General features: G+C 36.7%; 1 protein-coding gene across 3 annotated transcripts in view; it reads right to left on the bottom strand.

Moving 5' to 3' along the window:
* The window catches only part of Fcho2 (FCH and mu domain containing endocytic adaptor 2), a 105,956-nt gene that overhangs the window by 35,548 nt on the left and 44,314 nt on the right, over positions 1-26,094 (bottom strand). For all 3 annotated transcript variants that reach the window (XM_052159974.1, XM_052159972.1, XM_052159973.1), the window contains 5 exons: positions 19,835-19,933; positions 18,205-18,301; positions 6,175-6,219; positions 5,221-5,293; positions 4,376-4,400 (listed from right to left, as the gene is read on the bottom strand). In XM_052159974.1, coding sequence (XP_052015934.1) covers positions 4,376-4,400; positions 5,221-5,293; positions 6,175-6,219; positions 18,205-18,301; positions 19,835-19,933 — 339 coding nt within the window. The remainder of the gene's footprint in view (positions 1-4,375; positions 4,401-5,220; positions 5,294-6,174; positions 6,220-18,204; positions 18,302-19,834; positions 19,934-26,094) is intronic.

The following is a 26,094-nucleotide window of genomic DNA, read 5'->3' as shown; positions in this document are numbered from 1 at the left end:
TGAAAAACTGTTTTCAAAGAGGCTGCTTTTAGATCTATTTGCAGATAAAAACTATAAAGTGTGGTGAAAAAATATTTTTTTAAAAAAAACTATCTGACACAGAATAACCACTAAAGAGCTCTAATAAAGATTCATCCAAAATTTAAAAAGAAAAAATGTTTTTAAAAAGATATTTGTATTCCTAAGTTTATAGCAATACTATTTCCAGTAGCCAAGCCATGGAATCAACCAACCACCGTGTCCATCATCAGATGGCTGAGTAAAAAAAAAAAATACAATATACATTCAAAATGGAATGGCGTTCAGCCACAAACTCATACAACAACAAAAAAACGAATTCCATCAATTACAGCTACATAGAACAGGACATTATATTAAATGATATATCAGACACACACACACAAATATTTTATACTTTATGTGTAGAAGCTAAAGAAATAATATTTGCGGTTGATGATTATGCCAATGTCTCTGATCTAACCATTAGACACTAGATATGCATACTAAAAATACCACATGGTATCTTATAAGTATGCATGATTATTTATTAACTAAAAACAGATATTTAAAACAAATCTAATAAAATATACTCCTATTCTGAATTGATAAATGAAAAATACATTTACTACTATAATTAAAGTAATTGGCAAAACAAAAAAAAGATATTTGAGCCAACTATATGATCTCTATAATAAGATCAACTCAAATATAAATAGGTTGAAAAGGGATAGCCGGGCAGTGGTGGCGCCTGTAATCCCAGCACTCTGGGAAGCAGAGGCAGGTGGATTTCTGAGTTCAAGGCCAGCCTGGTCTACAGAGTGAGTTCCAGGACAGCCAGGGCTATACAGAGAAACCCTGCCTCGAAAAGACCAAATCCAAAAAAAGAAGAGGGGGGGGAGGGGGAGGAGGGGAGGGGAGAGGAGGGGAGGGGAGAGGAGGGGAGGGAGGGGGGAGGAGGAGAGGGAGGGGGGGAGGGGAGGGGAGAGGAGGGGAGGGGAGAGGAGGGGAGGGAGGGGGGGAGGGGAGGAGGGGAGGGGAAGGGAGGGGGAAGGAGGGGAGGGGAGAGGAGGGGAGGGAGGGGGAGGAGGGGAGGGGAAGGGAGGGGGAAGGAGGGGAGGGGAGAGGAGGGGAGAGAGGGGGAGGAGGGGAGGGGAAGGGAGGGAGAAGGAGGGGAGGGGAGGGGAGGGGAGGGGAGGGAGGGGAGGGGAGGGGGAAGGAGGGGAGGGGAGGGAGGGGAATGGGGGAGGGGGAGGGGAGGGAGGGGAATGGGGGAGGGGAGGGGAGGGGAGGAGGGGAGAGGGAGAAGGGAAAGGGGATAGGGGGAGGGGAGGGGGAGGAGTGGAGAGGGAGAAGGGAAAGGGGATAGGGGAAGGGGAGGGGGAGGGGAGGGGAGGGAAGGGAGGGGAGAGAAGGGGAGGGGGAGGGGAGGGGAGGGAGGGGAGCAGAGGAGAGGAGAGGAGAGGAGAGAAGAAAAGAAAAGGGATAGAAAAACAAGACAACACAAAGAAACTCCAAAGTACCTATTTTAAGACTAAATTTCAGAAATAAAATCACCATAGAAAATAATTATCTATATAAAAACACATATACAAGTATTCACAGAAGGTTTATTTCTAACAGCACAAAACAAGAAAATCCAAAATAACATATGAAAGTTAACATTAAATAAACTTTGGTAATACTAAGAAACAGAAATAAATTAATTTATCATACCTACAACCCTCATGAATCTCCTGAGAATTGTGGAAGAGTATAAGAAGCCAATCAGGTAACAATACTACCTGACAAGGTACTATGTAATATCTTTATATAACTATACTGCTTAGATGATTTTTTTTTAACAGACATGGGGTTGGATAAATAGGTCAGTAGTTCAGAGCATCTACTGCTCTTCCAAAGGACTCAAGTTTGGCTTCCAGCACCCATATCCAGTGGCAAGCTACCACCTGGTAATCCACCTAGGGAGGGAGATAAGGGCATGAACTAGCCATAAGCAAAATAAAGCCAATGAAAAATAAGTCTCCTGTCCTGCTAATAACTGACCATTCTGCCCCGAGCAACCACAATTACTTTTTGACAGGGTTCATTTTTGAAATAGCAATCAGTCAAGGGATCACACTTTTACTTGATAAATTCTTTCCATATGGACAGATAAGGATCAACCTAATTCTTTGTAAAAATCTGCCTATATTAATAGTTTAACCAGTTCTCATTTGATGAATATTTTGGCATTCAGTATTTTGCTAATACATTTTTCTTGATAAAAGGTTTGAAAAATAAAAACAAGTATCTTTGCCCCCCCTCTTGGTTTCTATGTAGGTACCTCTATCAAGAGACTGTGTATGTTGTAGATGCAGATGTTGTATGAACAGTCATAATAATAAACACTGAGCAGAAGGTTATTGGCTTAATATAATCTATATTTATTTGTGAGATATTATCAAATTATCCCGAAAACAGATTGCCTGATTTATATTAATGTATATGCAATGGCATGTACACATCAACACCTCTGTAATATAATGAGACCACCATGTGTTTGGTTCACTTTGCATCATCTCTGAATAGCATTCATTACGGCTATTCACTACTTTTATTTCTTTTGAAGAAACTGCTTGTTTCAAGTTCATATCCTTTTCTTGCTAGTCAATTGCTTAACTTCTAAACTGATTTGTATTTAAAAAGAAAAAAATCAAAGAACTTTCTGGTAGACATCTTTTAATATATATTGCCAATATGGTGATATAAAACCCTTTATGATACATGCTTTCCTAACTTAAAATGTTCATTTCTACAATCAAATTTACCAATCTCTTCTTCCAAAGCATTAGATCATGTTCTCATTAGTCCTTTCCTAAAGTCTGATAATTATATGTAAAGTCTAAAATTGGATAACAACCATTGTAGCATTTAGCTGAAAGAATTAGAAAGTTAAACACATATAGATAAAATATTTAAGAGAATAAAGGGTTTAATAAATTTGCAACCATCAAGTGCTATAAATAATTTCAAAATACATGATGAGAGCAACAGTAAATGTCAAATATACCTGCTGCCTTTGTCAATCAGTTAAACTTCTTGGCTCACTCTTAATTTCCACATACTTTTAAAAAGATTTGGGTTGTATTGCTTGTGTGTATCTGCATGCACCTGCATCAGTTTATGTGTATCACGTGCTCACAGATACAAGAGGAGGCTTGAGGGCATCTGAGTTAGACAGTTGGGAGTTTCCTGATATGGGGACTGGTCTTTGCAATAGTACAGGTTTTCAACCACTGAGACATCCTCCAGCCTCAATTTCCAAATAAACTTATTAGTAAACCACATCTTTCTTACTTGAAAATTGAAATAGAAAACAAAACTACTAGTTTATCTAAGTTACATAAGAAACATTTTACAAAATATTTTCCATTCTTTATTTTGTTGCACTACATCATTTAAGATTTAAATGTCAGCTGGGCAGTGGTGGTGCACGCCTGTAATCCCAGCATTCTGGGAGGCAGAGGCAGGCAGATTTCTGAGGCCAGCCTGGTCTACAGAGTGAGTTCCAGGACAGCCAGGTCTACACAGAGAAACCCTGTCTCAACAAAACCAAAAAAAAAAAAAAAAAAAAGATTTAAATGTCTCAAAGTAAAAACAAAACAAAAACACAAAAGCAGTCCTTAAACTTCTACACTAATCAACACAATTAGTGTCTAATAAAAATAAATCTGCACATTATCTACAGCATTTGGTAAATCTACTAGTGCACTAAGACCTCAATTTGGTATCATCTGTAATTTTTCATAAACATCAAGAAACAGAAACAAACCTTAAAAACACAGAACAGTAACCATTACTTGTTGCTATAATTTCTAAAATGTCTTAAATGAAAACCAAATACATGAACACATAATATCTTTTAAGCCTGAAAATGGTAAGGCAGGTCTTTAATCCTAGCACTCTGCAGGCAGAGGCAGGATGATCTCTGAGTTCAAGGTTAGCCTAGTCTACAGAGAGAGTTCCAGGACAACAAGGACTACACTTAGAAAACCGGTCTTGAGAAATTAAAAGAACAAAACAAGCATAAATTAATAAATTTCGACCAATTTTAAGGAACACAGTTTTTAAATCTCTTATGCCCCAAGAAAACTTTCTTGACATAGTATCACTCTAATTGTAAAAGTAAAATTAGCCATTTCACAAAGACAGTGAAAAGTATTTTCATTTATCAGTAAAGTACAATGTAATATAAAACTTTAAAATTATTTTAGTACCAAATTATTACATGGTTAGTATTTTTCTTTGAAGACTGGTTAAAATAAAAACAAATGTGTTTTTTTTCTAATGAAAATACCTAATTTATATTTTCTTTAATGAAATTAAGATTACTTACAAGCGAATCTGCATCAGGACATTCCCTGTTTTTAAAAACAAAACAAAAATGAAGTATTTTTAAGATTCAATTATTAAAACTATCTGCTAGAGACTTTAAGTGCCAGGGTGGGGAGATACTCAGGTGGACCTCCACCTTCTCAGAGGAGGAAGAATTGGGGGTGGGAGGGTGGTTGATCAGGAGAGAGCAGTAAGTGGGATGTAAAGTGAATAACTAAAAAAAATAAATAAAGCATTTCTGCTAAGTATTTCATGTTTACAATATATATCTTGGGACTTAAATATACCTTTTATTTAAATGCTACAAAAATATTTTGAGAAATTATGTCATGAAGATTAAAATAGTATTAATTCAAATTTAAAACTCAAAGGTAGACTATTTCGTATCAATAATAACTATTAAAACACAAAGAGTACACACATAATCTGCAGTGCTTATCACTGTAGATACGCACTCCTTTGTAGTAATAGACTCAGCAGTGCAGTCAGTGAAGCTGTCTACTCGGCAGGTCTTTCTGGCAGGGTTTATATTTTTAAAACTCTATGGGGTGCGGTATCTATGAACAACCTATAGGACTTGCTTCTGTTTTTCTACATATGGGTCCTGGGCATGTCAAGTTTTGTCTATAATGTCTTCAAAGAATAAGTAGTAAATAAGAAAAGCTAATGGTATGAACTGAAACCAAAGAAACTAACAAATCTAGTTGTTCAGAAAGGCTTTTTTCTTCCTGTTTTAGACATATACATTGAATACTTTCAAAAAGACTTTTTCCATTCAAAAATCAAAACAATTCTTAATCACTTATAAACAATGAAAAGAATTTGGGCAATGTTTAAAATACTTACACAGATTCTGCATCCTTTTCCTTTTTAATTATTCCAGGCAAAGCAAAAGTCTTTCTTTTCCTTGGTTTTATACCTTTAACATAAATACACATTGTAATAGAAATGTAACTGCTCTTGATAAAGATATAAAACACAAGAACTCGCACAAATCTTTTTCTTAAGTGTCAAGCAAACTTTGGAAGTAAGAAATAAATCATCCCCAAGAGTGGCCGTGCACTGTAATCCTAGCACTACAGAAGCTGGGACAGAGAAGGATTTTAAGTTTGTTACCAGCCTAGGATACATGGCAAAACCTTTCCTCCCCCCCCAAAAAATCCTAATAAATTAATAAACAACTGAGCAAACGATCAAACAATAATAAAAAGTGTCAATTAGTAAAGTCTATAACTTAAATCAATCTGTTCCAACTCTTTTTTTTTTTTTAAGATTTATTATATGGAAGTACACTGTAGCTGTCTTCAGACACTCCAGAAGAGGGCATCAGATCTTGTTATAGATGGTTGTGAGCCACCATGTGGGTGCTGGGATTTGAACTCAGGACCTTTGGAAGAGCAGTCAGTGCTCTTAACCGCTGAGCCACCTCTCCAGCCCCCGTTTCAACTCTTAAATTAATACAATATGGTTCATTATAAACATACAGAATATTCACTTAATGAAATTCTCTTTTCTGGTAAAATTTGTAACTCTTTGTAACTTCTGATAAAATAAGCATATAAAGACATTAAACTCAAAAAAGTACATAATTCATTATATGTACTTTTAAAAGTATTATTTTGGCGTATGGGTATGGCTCGCTAGTAGGATATATGTTAGACCCTGGGTTCAGCATCAAGACCATTAAATACATGTATTTTAACATTGACAGGCACCAGTAGATAGCAGTCACTTTTCATTTGCCCAACAAGCAGAAGACACTAGTTCTCACATGCGTCAATATATTACAAGCAAACTTACCTTCAACTGCACTAGCAGGGTCACACTCTTCAAATTCAATAAGGCCTAGTTTAAAGAAGAAAAACTTGTTTTTTAAAATACAGTTACCAAATAAACTGCTTTAACTTTTTAAATTTAATTGGAGATATTTAATTTTTTTATTTATTAATACCATGTTTGTATGATGTATGCATAAAGGCACATATATGCTATAGCACACATGTGCAACTCAGTTCGTTCTTCCTACTTTGCAGAGAAAGGGTCTCTGTATATCTGTTGTGTTCTGTACTTTAGACTGCAAGCTGGCGGGCTAGAGCATGCTAATGGACACCACTGCATAAGCTTTCTTATGGATTCCAAGGACAGAGCTCGGCTGTCAGGCTTGAGCTAAAAGCACTTCTAGCTGCCAAGCCATCTCACCAGCCTGACTAAAACCATGCTGTAATGTGTTACCGTGCTTATAACAACAATGCATTGTGATGTTATTGTATGGGTATGTGAAGCAAGAGAACTGGTGGGCACGTGTGCTAGAGCACATGCACAACTGGCTCTTCCATCCTGGTTCCCAGGATCAAACTCAAGTTGCCAGGCTTGTATGTCAATGTTTCTACCTGATGAGCCATCTCACTGAGCCTAGAAATTTTGTTTAATATCTATTTTTATTTTGTGTGAGTACCTGCATATATGGACATGAACCATATACATGTCTGGTGCCTGGGAGAGACAGAAGAGGGTGTCAGATTCCCCTGGAATTGGAGTTACAGACAGTTGTGAGCTGCCATCTTTGGAGTGCTGGAAACCAAATACAAAGGCCATCTGAAAGAGCAACAAGTGCTCTTAACTGTTGAGCCCTTTGTCCCCAACCGTGTCAGAAGGTCAAATAAATCTAAGTGCAGTTTGCAGACAATGCAAAGACTTTTGTCTGAGACAGGGTCTCATTGTGTAGCTCTGGCTGAGCTGAAACTCACTCTGAAGACTAGGGTGGCCTTGAACTCAATAGATTTCACCTGCTTGTACCTCCTAAGAGATGGGATCAAAGGTGTGCACCATCACACTGCCTAATGAAAATACTTTTAATGTGAAAAGAATGTGCATACACACCACAACCTAGCAAGTCGGTCTTAAAGAAAAATTAATTTGCTGCTACTGAGAAGGATGGACATACTGCAAAACAAGAAACAACAAAGCAGAACTTGGACAGAAAGTAATGAAAACAGTCCCAAAATGACAGCACTGCAACTAGCTTGACATTTCATGGAATAAGGAATGTTCTTACATGAGAAGTAACAAACTTGTTTGGGTGACAGTGAAAAAAACAAAAGGCCTGAATTATTCTCCTTCTAAAATACTCCACAGTTAAAACATCATAGTAAAATAAAAATAATCTCTCTCTCCCTTAAATGTTGTGTTAACTGAGATTTTAATACTTAAATTTTAAAAAGTCCAGCATACTTTATGATGTATTTAATTTATGAATGGCAACCTACTTCATTACTAAGAAATTTATAAATAGAAACTGACTTAAAGAGAGAATAATAGGTTTCCTTACTTCTTCTGAGATGCTACACTTAGCCATAACTATGTGCGAACTGATTACCAGAGTTCTTGTTGATGGCCTGATTATAATACAAGACACTTCTCTGTAAGAAGTTTTAAAAACATAGACAAAATGTTCCCTCTCTCTTATCACAAATCTAAAGCTTATTTTTCTTTGGTTCTTGTTTCTGTTCAAATCAGAGTACAACTGTTTATTCCCAGAATAACTAAAATAGTTCACAAAAGGAGCTAATTAAGCCCTAGCCACTTAATTAATTACCAATACCTTCATTTCTACATCATTATTCTATGACATGTGACCAAGAAAATATTTATCACTTATATTCAAACAGCCTTAAAAAGGGAAAAAAAAGGCAAGGAGATTATGTAAACTCACACTTTAGATCTGTACATTGAGAAATCATTTTTAATAAAAAGGCTTAGAGCCTGTCCTTGGAATCTTTAAGAGACCTGATAACATTACAATGAGATGCCAGGGGGTGGTGGCGCACGCCTGTAATCCCAGCACTCTGGGAGGCAGAGGCAGGTGGATTTCTGAGTTCGAGGCCAGCCTGGTCTACAAAAGTGAGTTCCAGGACAGCCAGGGCTATACAAAGAAACCCTGTCTCAAAAAAAACCAAATCCAAAACAAAAACAAAAAAACAAAAAACAAAACAAACAAACAAAAAAAACATTACAATGAGATGAAGACAGGCAGTAAAGGTAAGGAATTAAGTATGCACATCACATAATTAGCAACTTTTGCCCTATAAATTGCAAAGAATGTAGTGTCTCAGTGTCACCAACCCACACATTACAGGCTTTCCTAAGTACTAGTGAAACTTGAGAAAATATGGTAATATGTCAAATAACTGAGAAAAGGTTTACTCAAACAAGACAACCAGAAATGTGATAACACACAAATCTCCCAGAGATATCCAGCACCTCATTTTACTCAGTGACTAGGTAAGAATCTCTAAGAGACCAGCTTATTCTAGACCACGAAAAGACAAAGGCAAAACAGCAACACCAAACAAAACAAGACATTATGCTTAAATGCAATGTATAGAGAACGGGTATTTTATGGATGATTTCATATATGGAAATAACAAAGGTATCCTTTAAAAGTAAAAAACAATTATTTTTAAATCCTACTTTCCTCACAGACTTTTACTAGACATGGTATAGACATATCTTGATCAACTCTCTTCTTTACCTTTTCTATATACACATACCAAAATCAATTAAAAAAAAGATAAGTTTCCAATGAAATTACAAAAACTGACATTTTTGCAATATAAAATTAAACCACAGAATGCATACAAGAGTTTATGAGTGCCACCTATGTATACTACTATACAAAAGAGAAATGCCAACAATTCCAACGAATAGACGCCTCACCAAAAAAACAACCCTCAGATTTTCCTGTTTGAAATGGCTCGTGCTCCTGCACATGACTGCCTGGCTTCGCAGGCTTGGCTCGCGGCCAGCGGCTCGCTCAGTTGGACACATCTCTGCAGTCTGACCTCATGGCAGCATGTCACTTCTCAACTGTTTCACTAGAGGACAGTTTATTCACCATTTCCCTCAAATGCAGTTTATCACCTGTCATTATGCTATTTAATCATAAAACCAGTTGTTGCTGTTGGGTTTTTGTTTTTTGTTTTTTGTTTTTTGTTTTTGATAGTACTACAGCCAGAGTAAGAGTCTTAATTACTAGTTTTCTACAAATGGAATTTCAACTGCTTTAGGCTCAATCAATCCTGTTGTGAGGATAAGTAGCTGCTCTTAGCACTTAGTTTCATGTGTGGTCATCACAGGGCAGTTGAGTTTACATGAAAGTATGTACAACCACTGCTTCTGTCTCTTGATGTTTTTCATCACACATTTTCTAAAACCATCACTGTATATTCTACTCATAAGAGAATAATCCCAAACGAAGAGTAATTCAAAACAAAATATCTTAAATACGATGCTTTAGTAGAAAGTAGAAACTGTTTCTACAAAAAACCATCAACCTAATGAATACACCCAAACTAATTTGAATCACAACTTTTAAGAAATACTACAAAAGGAAAAACAAACTTTTTAATCTTGAACCACCAAAATTTTTTGTTGAATGAGGCTGAATATGGCATATTTAGACATATTAAACAGTTCACATTACCTTGGAATTAATCCTAAATCTCAGACCAGCAACACAGCAAATTTACAACTTTCACATTAAAAACTGCCTTCTGGGGCTGGAGAGATAGCACAGTGGTTAAGAGCATTTAATGTTCTTGTAGAGAACTAGGGCTCAGTTCCTAGCACTCGTGGTAGCTTACAACCACCTAAATCTGATGGCACATTAAAGAAAATATTAATGTTTTCCATGAAAAAGTACAACTTAAAAAAAATGACTCTAAGCTCGATATGTCATCCTATCCAAATTCAAGTAGGATTCTACAAATTTCCAACTAAAGAGTAGTTGATTTAAGTAGAGCCAAGGCAAAACATGGATGCAAGCACACAGTCCAAGTCTAATGGAGGAGCATGTGTGTGCATGTACATGTCTACACTGGGTAGGGAGAAAAACAGAGGGGTCTCACACTCATCTTCAAGCTTGCTCCTGGGTGTGGCAGAGTCAGGCAAGCTTGACAGTGAAAGAGCACCAACCCCAGTGCGTGTGTTCACAGCTCTACCACTTGGTTCCTAGCTAGTGACTTATTTTGAATGTAGGGTCATTTATTTGTATCACATATGAAAGGGGAATGCTTACATGATCTTTTGACATGTATGCTTTCTCTCTATATATATCCATATACATTTTTCTCTTCCTCTTTTGTTAAACCATTTGGAAATTACAGATATCAGGGATATCTATTTTAGTAAAGAACCTATGGAAACAATTTCTTTAATCTAATTTAAAATCCTGTCTGACCATCAGAAAGTCCTACTGCAACATTATTCAACCAATGATCCCAAGGTTATGACCATCCGAAGGGTGTGTCAAGCCACATAGCTCTAGACTCCAACCCAGCAAATCCTATCTCAAGTATGGGATGGCATTCAGGACTCAGCATTTTGATGGTTCAAGAATCACATTAGAGAAGTGCAGTTCTAAAGGACACTGGGGTTGTTATTCTATAAGCCTAGACAAGGCTTCTCCAGCTATCCTGTATGCAAACCACCAGAGAACATGTTAAAATATATATTCTGATTCGGTATGGATAGGGTTTGTAATCCTGGTTTGTTTTTCAAGACAGGGTTTCTCCATGTTTCCTTGGCTGTCTTGTAACTCTGTGTAAACCAGACTGGTCTCGACTGCAGAAATCCACCTGCCTCTGCCTCCCAAGATGGAATTAAAGGCTTCCAGGTTAAAGATTCTGTATTCTAACAAGTATCCACCTGACTTAATGCTACAGTTTCTCAATAATTAATAAAAGCTAAATGAGCTGAGGAACATTAAAATATAATGGTTAAAAAAATCCTCAAACTAGATAATAAAATTTCAAAGGTGACAGATTTATAATTTATTTTCTTAATTTAAACATCCTTAATAATTAATGAAGTTCTGTATGTGTTTTTATGTGTTTTTCTTTTCTTTTTATTCTACTCACATATTTTTGTCAAAGTATTAAAAAATTTAATTTGTTGCTGTTGTCGTCACTGTTGCTGTTATTTTGGCTGTTAAAATTATGTGTTTTGGACACATGTGTTTTGGCACATGCTTTTAATCCCAGAGTTTAGGAAAAAGAGACAGAGACAAGCAGATCTCTGAGGTTCAACAGCCTGTTCTACATAGGGAGTTACAACAGAACAAAAGAAAATACTATCATTTTTACATATAGGGGAGCATACTTATAATCCTACTACTTATTTTTACATGTGGGGCACATACTTGTAATCCTACTACTTAGGAAAGTTGAGGCAGGAGTTGCCTGTAATTTGAGGCCAGCCTGGAATGTATACAGTAAAAGCTTATCTCAAAAATTCAGGAACTAATTAAATTAAAAATAAAAATAATAGAGTGGTGGTACAAGCTTTTAATCTTAACACTCTAGACAAAGAAACAGGCAGATCTCTGAGTGTGAGACCAGCCTGGTCAGCAAGGCCCCAGGACAGCCGGGGCTATATAAGACCTTGTCTCAAAAAATTAATAATAATGATAATAATAATATTAGTAATATCAAAATTAGAAATAATGGCTGAAAAGATGGCTCAGCAGGAAAAGGTGCTTACTGCCAAGGCTGACAACCTGAGTTAGACTCCTAGGACCCTCACGACAGAAGCAGAGAATCAACCTCCTAAAGTTGTACATGTACAAACACACACTGTGAATAAATGCAATTAAAAAAAAGATTTATACATTTTTATCTTGAAAAAAGCTTTTAATTATTTATCTAAAAATTTTCAGTATCTGTACGAAATTGCAGCAAGTGATATTCTCTTTGGGGTTACAATGTAATCTACTCCTTACTTACTACTTGCTCAAGTCATTCTAGCTATGACCAATGGGAACTTTCCAGACTGTCCCTTTGTCCTTATAAAACTATAAAACTTCTACAATAAAACTAGAAAATTAGGAAAAAGTCTCTGTGATACTGAAATCAACAAACACTACCCCACCCCTACCCACCCCCATTTTTTTTGTTTTTGTTTTTTGAAACAGGGTTTTTCTGTGTAGCCCTGGCTGTCCTCGAACTCAGAAATCCGCCTACCTCTGCCTCCCAGAGTGCTAGGATTACAGGCGTGCGCCACCACTGCCCGGCTCCCATTTTTTGTTCTTTGTTTTTATAAACAGGATTTCTCTATGCAGCCCTGGCTGTCCTTCTTTGATGAAAGACGTGCACTATCACCTATGAGCACAGAGACAAGCACCTCTTCCCTAGGACACTGGCCTCACTGGGGAAGCAAGCTCACACCCCAGCTAGTCAGAGGCCAAGGCAAGGGATCTACGGCAACACCTGTCTGGGCCAGAGAGTGAGTTCCAGTAAAAACAAGGCTGGGCAATGCAGCTCAGTGGTGCCACAGCTTGCCTAGTAGTGATAGGCCCTGGATTCCATCCCTAGTAACACAAAAAATATTGTTAAAAATGCCATCAAAAGCATAAAATATAAGTCCCATAAACTGAATTTGATCAAAATTAACCTTTGATTTTCAAAGTAACACGCCAGTGGCTAAGAGAGATGGTTCAGTGGTTCAGAGCACTGGCTGCTCTTCAAGAACACCTGGCTTCAATTCTCAGTACCCACATGGCAGCTCACAATCTGTAACCCAAGAGACCCAATACTGAGAACACCAGGCAGACAAATAGATTTTTTTAAAAAATCCAAACTAAGAAAAAACACTTCACAAAATATGAATCTGGCATACAGCTTAAATATTCAGTATTAATAAGTCTTTCAGTCCAGTTTTCAGAATGGCCAAAAGATCTGAAATTCTTTGACAAAAAACTTATAAATGGTCAAAACACAAAAAGATGTGCCACGTTAGCTCTTTGGGAACTGCAGATCAAAAATCTTGCTAGAGTGCCTTTATTCATATCCAGCACAAAACTAAGCCCTGACAAATACCAACAACGCAGAACCTAAGCGCTTGCCTCACTGGTGAGGTTGTAAAATGCTGTGGACACAAAGTCTGATGAAGTGGAATACATGTTCCTCACTGTAAAACACTTCCCATATTCAACATATATCAAAAGTTTACCAACAAAACGTTAGAAAGAAAATTTATGCTCAATATACATTTTCAAGCATCTTTTCTCTCTTGCCTCAAGTCCCATCCCCAGCTATCTTAATTGGTCTCTGAGGTGAGGATGATGTGAAGGAGATGGAAGGATTATGCTAAGCGCAGCAAAATCCCTCCTTCCTCCTCTCTCCCTTCCTCCTTCCTCTTCTCTTCCTCCCTCCCCCTCCCCCCTCTTCCTCTCATTCATATTTCTCTCTCTCTCCCTCCCTCTCTCTCTCTCTCTCTCTCTCTCTCTCCCCCCTCTCTCTCTCTCTCCCCCCCTCTCTCCCTCCCTCCCTCCAGCCAGGGCTACACACAAAGATACCCTAGCTCAAATTTTTTTTTCCTTTATTTTCTCTTAATTTAAAAGCAATTAAAAAAATCTAGATCATAAAAGATATACAACTGATTACTTTTCGAGTTTTCTACTTCTAATTCTGTCATGGAACTTTTGGTTTTGGTGGTGGCTACACTGCTAAAAGGATTAAAATTTAAGCTACAAAGGTTCTATTCCAAATACCTATTCCAACTATATAGAAGTTCAGAATTGTACAAACTTAGGCTCTAGTTAATTTTGGTATAGGAAACTTTATTTATTTGCAAGATTTTAAAAACAAAAATTTATAAACTTTAAAAGAAGTCTAAGCAGCATCATGGGATGGTACGTTCTCTAGGTTGGCATTTTACCAAATCTTCAAGGGACCTAGAAAGACGACTAACAGGTTGTCATCTATTTTTTAAAAAGTATTTGTTTTATCTTTTAATTTATAGTAATATACCTAGAATAGAAGTTGAAATATTACAGAATCTAAATATATTAACCTCATTTAGGAACTCTGATCACAAGAATTTCATTTTTTCCTTTTTCTTTGTTTTTTTTTTTTAAACATCTACCCTTTCTCAGGCTTCTCCTATTTTTATCTTTATTTTTAAAGAGCTATAGCTTTGAATTTAAGAACTTTCAACTAGAAGCTACGAACCTACTTTGTCATTTAATAAAATCAAAGATAAGTTTTCCGACAAAGCCTTTGTTCATATATTACATAGTTTGAAGATATTTACAACGCCTATTAACTTTATTTTTTAAAGTTATGCTAGTGCTTTTTATAACTGGTAGTTACTAAGTTTTTATGAATAGCAGACAGTAAAAGTAGCAAGATGACTATAAAATAGAAAACAACAACAAAAAATGAATCTCAAGTTGGGTATAGTGGTATACTAATCCAGAACCACAGATGGTGAAGCGAGAGGACTGAGTTTGAAAACCTAGGCCACACAGCATGTTCTAGACCAGCACCAGTCTTATACATACCCTATAAGCAAGTGAACTATATGACTGATTAGGGCCACTAGGATAAAGACAGAATATAGAGATCTAAATTAGAAAACAGCTGTTTCTTTCTGACTCTCAGACCACAGGGTGCTGTAGTATTCAAAGAATCCAGTCATTGTAATTTAAATTTAGAAGAATTCAGAGCCTCTGCTTCAGTTCCTATGCCCAGGCTTCCGTCTTAAGTTCCCTATGGACTTAAGAATGGACTATAAAGTGTAATCTGAAACAAACTCTTTCCTCAAGTTTTTGTCAAGTGCTTTATTATAGCAACAGAAAGCAAACAAGGATATCTGTATGAAATGAAATTAGAAGCATGTTTTCATAAGTTCCAAAATGTTTATGTTTAAAAAATGGCTTTGGACTAGATTATTTTAAAGTTTTCATTAAGGAATAAAATCCTATGAGTGCAAGACAAGACAGATTATATAACATTTTCCTTCTAGTTTACCTAATTATAAACTAAATTGATGTTTCAAATTATTATTTAAATAATAACATTATATCCTATAATTGAAACATATATACATTGATTCCAGTTTTAAAAGGTTTTATTTGATAATCTGATATGCTCTGAACAGATACTTCTAGAGCTAAACTATTTTAGCTCTATGCCATAAAAACACCTTCTCTAAAATTATTGTACTAACAATAGGCAAACAAAGTTTGATTTTTTTTTCCTATTTGGATTCTCAACTGACATAGTCACTGACCTAGGGAGGCAAAGGCAGGCATATCTCTATGAGTTTTATAGCTATGAGGCTATCTAGGACTACAGAGAGACTCCGTCTCAAAAGAACAACAACAACAACAACAACAAAAAATTACATCAAAAGAAAAAAATTAAATGCTTTTAAAAATGGAGCTGGACAGTGGCCATACCTTTAATCCCAATACTCTGGAGGAGGCGGCAGGAGGATTTCTCTTGAGTTGGAAGCCAGTCTGGTCTACAGGGTAAGTTCTTGGACATCAAGAATCACCCAATGAAACCATGTCTCAAACCCCTACCCCCAAAAAAGCTATCAAAAATGCCAATCAAAGCTGAGAATGGTATTTTTGAAAAAAAAAAAGGGGGGTAGAGGGGGGCTGGAGAGATGACTCAATGGTTAAGAGCACCAGCACTGTCTGCTCTTCCAGAGGTCCAGAGTTCAATTCTCAACAACTACATGGTAGCTCACAACCATCTGTAAAGGGATCTGATGCGCTGTTCTGGCGTGTCTGAAGACAGCAACAGTGTACTCACATATATAAAATAAATAAATCTTTACAAAAAACAAAAACAAAACCCTGAGCGTGGCAAAGCATGGCAGTGTTTCTAGAGGCTGCACTCCAGAGGCTGAGACAGAACAACTGCTGGCATAACATTCTAATACCCCAATTACTCTATGATTTCATGTCTGAAGACAAGCCACTTCAAGCTTTTTTTTTTTTTTTTTTTGGTTTTTTTGGAGACAGGGTTTCTCTGTATAGCCCTGGCTGTCCTGGAACTCACTCTGTAGACTAGGCTGGCCTCGAACTCAGAAATCCGCCTGCCTCCGCCTCCCAGAGTGCTGGGATTACAGGCATGTGCCACCACCGCCCTGTTTAAGTTGTTTTTTTTTTTTTTTTAAACATAGTATTCTGGAAGATCTGTGACTTAAAGAATAAAGTAATGCTTATAAGTTTAGGTTAGGTTTCAATTCAAGTATCTTGGCTTCAATTACGTTTTTAAAATTTTTTTAGATGATTGTACATATACAATATAATTATAAATTATATTTATTACTATGCTATATATTTATATATTATGCACATATGTATAAAATATAAGTACATATTATATTTTATATAGTTATAAAAAACAATATAGTAAGATTTCTGGAACACCTTGATCAATTTCCAACAATGATAACACTCAGGAAACTATAACTAGGTTCGTTCCAGATTTTTCCTTATTGGCCCTGGCATCAAGAATCCTGGAAGTGGAACCCAGTTTTGTCATATATTCACACAGGCATATCTTTAGCTTCTCAGTCCAACTGTAAAACTAAAATACCAGCACAATATAACTTTTTCAAAAAAGTAAAAATGTGCCAGGCAGTGGTGGCACACGCCTTTAATCCCAGCACTTAGGAGGCAGAGGCAGGAGGATTTCTGAGTTTGAAGCCAGCCTGGTACAGAGTGAGTTCCAGGACAGCCAGGGCTACACAGAGTAACCGTGTCTTGGATGTCAGGCATGGTAGCACATGCCTTTTATCACAGTACTCAGCAGGCAGAAGCAAAAACAAAAACCTCCATGAGCATGGTCTACACACTGAGTACCAGGCAACCAGGACCACTAGGGTACTAAGACCCTATCTTAGAAAGAGAGAGCGTGGGTGTGGGGGAAAGGGAGGGGAAAAGAAAAGGAAAAGGAAAAAAAGAAAAAAGAGGAAGGAGTAGAATTTAAAATCTGGGTTATTTAGTGACAAAGCTGAAGCAGAACTCCTACACTCATTCAATCATCGGTGCATTCCTAATGCTCAGCAGTTACCACTCAATAAAAACATTCCCTAGAAATGTCTGTGAATGAGGAAAGAAAAGGCATCACATTTTAAGAAAGGTTCTATACTGGTCTTAGTGCTAAAGGATCAATATTTTATTCCAATCTTTCTTGATTAAACAGGCCTTCTGTATCTGTAGTTAACGCTCCTTTCAGAAACTTAAACTAAAAATAGACTCATTAAGTAAAGGTTATATAACCATTTTAAGGAGCTAAATTATTAAGTAAAAGGCTGTGACAAATGCCTTAACTTAGAGGCTAGAGAGATAGCTCAGTGGTTTAGAACACTTGTTCTTATAGAAGACCCATCTTGAATTCCCAGCACCAGCTCACAACAATGCAGAACTCCAATTTCAGGGGATTTCATTTCCTCTTTGGTCTCCTCAAGTACTAGGCACGCAAATAATATACATATAGACATGTACGTAAAACACTCATAAATATAAAATAAATCTAAAACAAACAAACAAACAAACCAAACTAGCATGACTCATTTTCAAGCTTGACTCACTCCATTTTACATTTTAAAAATGTTATTCAGGGCAAATATGTGACATAAAGCTAAAATCACCTATCATATGCATACATCAAATACAAATCTGTGAAGAGTGCAAGACACTAAGGCAAGGAGCTCATGGGCCAGGCTATGCTTACACAGTAAGGTTCTGTCTTACAAAACAGTAAGGACTGCCTTATCCAGCCAGCATCAATGCGAGGGAGGTGCTTGGTCCTGTGGAGGCTTGCTGCCCCAGCAAAGAGGGTAATAGAGAGGTGAGGCGGGGGTAGCTAGGGGTGAGTGAGCATCCTCTTAGAGGCAAGGGGGAGGGGAATGGAGTAGAGGGGCTTGCAGAAGGGAGCCCAGGAAGGGGGACAACATTTAAAATGCAAATAAACAATATAATTAATAAAAAAATAATAAGGCAAATATTTGTTTCCTTGCCGTTTATCTTACCAGGTCTTTCTTTCCCTGTGCCTTTTGACTCAGCAAATTTTTGTATCAAACTTTCAATTGTAGTATTAGCCATATTATTTATAAATTCTTCATGAACCTATTAAAAGAGAATAAAGAGTTTCATTTTTACATTCTTACTTTAATTCAGAAGCGTACTACAAAGCAATTTAAAAAGCTAGCGATTTCTTTTTCATCCTCCATGTTGTTCCTAACTATGTGACAGATTTCTGGAGACCAGCTTCTGCTTACCTTCTCCCCAAAACACTGCCCTGTAGGCACTGATTACTGCCATTTTGATTTTTCTAGAGACAGAATTATGATAAATAAAATTTATAAACATAATATTTACATTTTAATAACAAAGAAAAAGGCATTTTCTATTTCTCCTTACACCCCAAATTATCATTAAACACACCTTGAACACTTCCACATTTAAGTCATCTAATTACTAAAGTTTCAGCTCTTAAACTTTAAAAGTATTAAAACTTGAAAAGAGAAGCATTTAGAAGTTGGTAATGTTCAATTAATGAAGACTATATAACTATTTAAGAAACAGATGTTTAAAAAAAGAAATAGATGCTTAATATATATTATATAATATATATTAAATATAATAATATATAATATAATAAATATAATAATATATATAGCTACATAGCTAACCATACTGATAAGTATAGTTAAATAGAAACTATGTAATTATATAGCTTAGTTACTGTAAAACAATTTACACTGGGGCTGGAGAGGTGACTTAGTGACTGTTCTCCCAGAACCCCGGGTTCAACCCCATCATCCACTGAAGATGCTCACAGACACCAGCTCCAACTCCAGGGGAATCTGATACCTCTCACCTCTGAGCACCTTCAGTCATGTGTACATATCCACACACATTTTTTTTAAAATTCAGTAAAAATATATCTTAAAAAAAATAATAAATGGTCATCACACACCTTTAATCCCAGCACTTGGAAGGCAGAGTGCAGGAGGATCTGAGTTTGAGGCTGACCTGATCTACAGAGTGAGTTCTAGGACAGCCAGAACTACACAGAGAAACCCTGTCTCAAAAAAACTAATAATGGGATGGGCTGGTGAGTTGGCTCAGTGGTTAAGAAGAGCACTAGCTACTCTTCCAGAGGTCCTGAGTTCAAAGTCCCAGCAATCACATTGGCTCACTACCATCTATAAGGGGATCTGATGCCCTCTTCTGGCCTGCAGATCAGGACACTCATACACTAAATAAATTAAAAAAAAAAAAAAATATATATATATATATATATATATATATATATATGGATTGGCTGCCAATTCCAAGGGTCCTAAGTTCAATTCCCAGCAACCACATGGTGGCTTATAACCATCTATGATGAGATGGCCTGCAGGCGTACATGCAAGCAGAATGCTGTATATAAAATAAATAATTTAAAAAGATGGAAAGCAATCAAACACATACAAAATTAGTAATGATAATTAAAAAATTATCATGTTTGGTGATCAATAAAAAATGTAAATACTTATTCATCTAAAACAATTATATGCATGATTTTCAAACAAAGTGATAAAAGACTTAATAAACAGCTATAAGTGAACATAAAATTTTATAAAACACTTTAACATAAAGTAAAAAATTTACCTGGCCTATCTGTAAATGAATTTCCTTTATAGCACTGGACAAGGATCCTATAATTTCCTTTATATGAATGAGATGAGTTTCTTCAATATCTTGAAATTTCTGGGTTTGAAATTTAAGAGTTTTGATTATAAAATATATATAAACACATACAAACATATACTCTGGAATCAAGAGAAGTTTTAGAAACCATTTCAATATAGGTAACTAAATTAAACTAATAAGCACTATGTTTGAAACGCTTCTTCTTGACAAATGAATCTAATAACTTTTTGTTATCCCATTTTCTTAGGCAAATATAAACTTTCAGAGTCTAAAGATAGTACAAGTTAAATTCTACAATCAGGATTTTAAAAAATTAAGGAGATCCATAAGATAACAGTGTTTCAAATACCAGAGAAAAGTTTCCAAACTAAAAACTGGTGCTAGACAAGCATAGCCTAACCATTGAATCTGAGCCTACAACCTGTCAGACTCTCACACGCCTGCTAACTCTGGAAGTTACTGGAGTCTGCGTCTCCACAGTTCTCCATGGAAGGTGAGATACACTGGGTTAGGGAGGGGACACATACCAGAGCATGGGTCTCCAGGATGTCTGGGGAGCATGATAGGCAGGAATGCTGTTGGGAAGGAAACCTTCCCAGGTGTGATAGCATTTCCCAGAGAATACCACTATTTGCTCTTGCTTTGCAAAACTCATGTCAAAACCCGAGCAACACTGAAATATTGCAATCTGTTTGACTTTGCTTACCCCAGCATTTTCTAAACTTCAATCTCACAACCTTTGAGTGTTTTCTCCTTCCCTAAAATACAACTGTCAGCTCTACTGCACAAATCATCTTTTTTTTTTCTTTCAAATTAAATCAGTTCTAAAGAATGGATCTAAACTTCCAATTTTTTTGTTATCAAATTAAATTATCTCTCCTCACATTAATACCCAAATTTATTAGCACTGAGTTACTTGATCAGAAATCATTAATATGGATTATCTAGTTTGTGTGAATCAGTTAAAAATAGGTCAATAATGACAAAACTATATTAGAAGAATTGTTCTAACAATTCCCAAGCTTCAATCAATGTTATTGATGATAACAATTTATTATTGACAGATAATAAAGTGACTCATACTGACCAAGCTAATAATATTTCTCAAGGTCCTGAACTATCTTTAAAAATTGAAGGAGATCCAGGCTAGAGATGATTCAGTGCTGAGGAGCACATATAGCTTTTGCAGAAGGCCCAAGTTCAGTTTCCAGCACCCAGTCAGACAACTTATAACAGCCTGTAACTCTAATTCCAGAGGATCTGAGCCGCTTATCTCGGCAGACACCAACATACATACAGAACACACATAAGTAAAACAAACCTTTAAAGGAGAGACTTGAGGAACATCCAATAGGAGGATGATTCTTCTACAAGAGCACTGGATCATCTTGCACTAGACTAGGGTTCAGTTCCCAGCACACACATGATAGTTCACAATCATCCCTAACTCTAGATCTATTCCTCCTTTTGACCTCTGCAGGCACCATGCAAATGGTACACATACATACATGCGGGCAAAATACTTACATAAAATAAATACATCTAATAAAAAATATTTTAAAGAGAAATGAGCCTTAGCTTAAATGTCAGAAATTAGCAAAATATTTTATAATAAACAAATATAACCAAACATACTTAAGCTGACTCATATAATTCATTTCATATGGATGACTCCCTACTTCCAAGGAAAGTGTGTTTTCATTCCTTTTTAAAATAGCTTTACCAAATAAGGTATGTTTTTAACTACTCAGAAACACCTTTTTTATTTTTTGTGTATGAGCGTTTTGCTTGCTTGTATATCTGCGCATCATGTACCTGCTATGCCTGAAAAGGTCAAGAGATGTCAGATCCCCTGGAACAAGAGTTGTAGATAGCTGTGAGCTGACATGTTGGTGAGTACTGAGACTTAAAGCCAGGTCCTCTGAAAAGCAGCCAGTGCTCTTAACTACTAAGCCATCTCTCCTGGACCCCAATCAGAAGTATCTTGAAGCATGAATCCACATTTAACTCAATGTGTAATTCGGAAACATTTTTTTTTAAAAAAAATCTTTTAACCATAAGTTTATTTATTCACTTTACATCCCAAGCAAGCACATTCCCTCTTCTCTTCCCAGTCACTCCTCACACAACCCTTACCCTTCACATCTTAGAAGGGGGAGGTTCCCTCCTCGGTACCAACCCACCCTGGCACCTCAAGTCACTACAGGCCTAGGTATATCCTCTCCCACTGAGGCCAGACAAGGCAGTCCAATTAGGGGAACAGGACCCACAGGCAAGCAACAGAGTCAGGGTAAGCCCCTACCCCTGCTCCAGTTGTAGGGGACACGCATGAAGATCAAATTGCACATCAAATACAATTCTGAGATTGCGGGGTTTTCTTTTAAGATAGAAAAAACACATTGCTAACTAAAGTTAGTACTCAAAATTAGTGACTACTACTTCAGAGAATCTAAAACCCTCTTCGAGCTTGAGACATATCTACACATGACACACATTCACCAAACATACACACATATAAATAGTAATTTCTTTAAAAATGAAAAAAAGGAAAGAAATAATGGGAATCCGATTTAGTAGTATGTAGCAGCTGGCAGCTGCAGGCTAAAGAAGGTCTGGAGTTTGAGGCCAGCTTAGTATACCACAAGGACTCAACAGGTGGTTCAGCAGTTAAACTGCCTGTAACTCCAGCTCCAGGGGATCCAATGCCCTCTTCTGGCCTCTATGGGCATACATTACATAATTTAAAAAAATTAATCTTGAGAAAAAATAAAAATACTAAGCAGTGTGTTTCCAGGGTGTTAAGTACATACCACATAAGCTATCAAAAAGAGAAAGACACAGAAAAATATAAGAGGAATACACACTAACAAGAATTATTAAATATATCTCTCTCTTCTCAAGTAGTGTGGCCTACACTTGTTCAAGCCAAGTTAATGTTCATTTGAAAATGGCAGAGTAAATAATTAAAATGCTATTTTGAAAAAATGCAATGAGAAAGCAGAAAAAGATATAATGTGCTTTTAAAATATTAGCATGTAAAAAATTACATATACAACTGGTATATGATGAGTTGGTATACATCATTAATCCAAGCACTATGGTGGCAAAGGCAGATGAGTTTCTGTGAGTTCAATGGCAGCCTGGTCTATATAGTGAGTTCCTAGTGAGCTAGGGCTACATAGTGAAACCCCGATTCTCAGGGGAGGAAGAAATGTAACATCAAGATGAGGCATGGCCATACCAGCCTGTAATACCAGGACTCAAGAGACTGAGGCAAATCACAAGTTGGAGGCCAGCTCGGCCTAACAGAGTCTAAAAAAACAAACACAAACAAAACAAACAACGTGTGTGTGTGTGTGTGTGTGTGTGTGTGTGTGTTTTCATAAAATTACAGCTGAGTTGGACACAAAGTGACAGGAGACATCCCACTCCATCAAGCTGTTCTGTGCCCTACACACAAACATAAATTTTTCAAAACTTAAGGGATACAAAGATGGCTCAGTAGGTAGAGCACTGGCTGCTATTCCAGAAGATCCATATTCAATTCTCAGCACCTACAGAGTGGCTCCCAACTGCCTGTAACTCCAGTTCCAGGGGTATTGATACCCTCTTCTGGCCTATGCAAGTGAAACTCTTATAAAATATTTATTTAATTTAAAAAAATTAAGTAACATCAATACAATAAAAAAAATACAAAACAGCAGATCTTAATCCCTATGCTAATTTAAATAATTAACTAAAATTAGTAGAAATGAAAAGTTAACCACTCAATAGTAACTGCTTTATAATAAATACATGTTCTTAATGATTTAGAATACAAAACAGGATTTCCTCTAGTCCATAACAGCCTTCTTTACAACACAAATGTCACTATTTTAGAAATCTCACTTAATAGAAATAAAGCCTTCTTGTGGAAGCATTGTTTTTCCATATAACACAACTGACGGACCCTTTTGCAATCATTATCTGTGGCTTTGCTGACATAACACATCCTAGTTCTTTTTCTCTGGCTTTTACTTGGGTTTCAGCTTCTCTTCCTCTATCAAGTTCTCAATAACCCCATGCAAAACAGACATGAAGTCATCATGGCTTTGTGAACTCACACTATTTTATAAAGGCTCAAATTATAATTTCTTACCCAAAATCTTTGGGGCCAGGTACATTTTAGAATTCTTTTTTTTTCTTTTTAAAATAAATGCACATGGTACTATAAGAATATAGCATAGTTTATACTGTTACCAGTATAATCTTGTGCTTATCAATAATATTAATATTTGTAGCAAAAGCATGTACATTCAGTCTAAGCTAAAATTATAAACAGCTTCATGTAGATTCTGATCAAGTTTTGCTGTTGAAAGACTTACGACAAAACAAATTTGGACTTACAAAACTGTAAGGATCCAAAACTATGTCTATGAAACTGGAACACTGCATCCAGTGCTACAACTGCATCTGCTACCTCAGAGTTAGCATGCTGTCTACCTCACCATGACCTGCTTGCCACACGCCAACTAAGTGCTTCATGAAACCTCTCCCATTTCTCTTTATCCACGAATTTGACAAGTCAAAATTTGTAAGTGGTCTCAGATCCCTGAGAATTCTCCCTCCCTAATCCTTAGCAACCACAGCATTTGCAGCTCTCCTCCAAAATGACCCACAAGACCCTCATCACCCTTATCATCTGACTATTAGGCTGACTTCCAAACTGGACTACTCATCTGTTCTGGGGCTAGAATAATACATTCTTCACATAACTGCCACAGCTAACTTTTAAAATACAGATCCAATCATGTTACAACAAAATTTAGGTGGCTACCAGGCTGCCAGCTGCTCTTAGAGAACAACTAATCCTTTGTATATCCTAGTCTTCACCCAATTTCTTAACCTCATTTCTTTTAACTATATCCTCTTTATTCCTCTCAGATTTACATTTTTCTTTGTAGAATATAGACAGCATCCATTTATTTTTTATTTTATACTTCTGGACTTCATGCTCATGGCCCCAAAGCCCTACATTCTACTCATGTTTCAAGTCTCTGTTTTATTTCTTTATTTGTATGGCTTACATTTATCTGTGGTATTGAGGAGAGGGGTGTGCCATGGCTCATATAGAGGTCAGATGACAACTTGTAGGAACAGATTCCCTTGTTTTACTAAACGGGCTCTGGGGGTTAAATTCTGGGTGTTAGGCAACAAGTGCCTTTACTTGCCTGCCCCAAGTCTCAGTTCTAAATTTCATGTCTCCACAACAAGTCTTCCAAACTCCTGGTTTAAATTCTAGGTTATTCTTATTATTCCCTTTCCTAGAAGCTTGTTATTATAGGCATGGATTTCACGTCTGACTCTATCCTCTGTACTGAATATGCCTGCATCTAGCACAATGCCTTTGGCAAAATGAGTAAGCATGGATGTGTGTGCCTGCAAATATGCATGTGCACCACACGAGTGTGTGCGCGTGCACTCACACACACACACCTTTTGGGTTATGAGATGGAAGTCTCATTTCCTCAAGTGAGAAGAAGGAAAAAGGAACTAGCAAAGTTTCAGAATAATCAAGACTTCTTTCACATCTAATATATGCCCCCCAGAAAGAGAAACTACTTTAACTGCTGAGAAATTAAGAATTAACAAAGTATCTGACCTCATATAATGTACATGTGGAAAACAACAGGAGTGAAGCAGTGTACTTCACCATGGTGCAGCCACTCGGAAATGATATCTAAAATGTTCCCAAAGCTCCATCATTAGCCTCAGGCCCAGAGCTACAGCACAACATGAAAAGCACGCAGCAGTGAGTCACTGTGATCTGCAGGGTCCTCTGCTATCTACTAAATGAAATTAAATTCCTGGTGCCTTAAGTGGTGCTAAGTGCTAAGAACATAAGAAGACAAGAGAGTAGAAGTGTTATTAGGTAGAACTCACCAAGTGCACCCACCTTAAAATAGGCCTTCAACTAGGACTGAAAGAACACCAAATTACCCCAAGTTAAAAGAGCACATTGTCTACCTTCCTCCACAAAAATTGAGAACAGAGCTTTTTCATTGTTTTGTTTTCTGTTGTATCTTCAGTACTATCTTACAGTTTTCTTCTTACACAAAAATCATAAAATCAAGACTCAAGCCTGACAACCAGCATTGTCTTCACCATCTACCAAAGCCTTCATTTTCCTCAATTATATTTAAACAGCTCTTATTTATTTGAGTAAACTCATATGACGC

This window comes from Apodemus sylvaticus, chromosome 16 (genome assembly GCF_947179515.1).
Source record: "Apodemus sylvaticus chromosome 16, mApoSyl1.1, whole genome shotgun sequence".
Lineage (NCBI taxonomy): Eukaryota > Metazoa > Chordata > Mammalia > Rodentia > Muridae > Apodemus > Apodemus sylvaticus.
The sequence above is the reverse complement of the archived record's forward strand: the minus strand, read 5'-3'. Positions and strand labels throughout refer to the sequence as shown.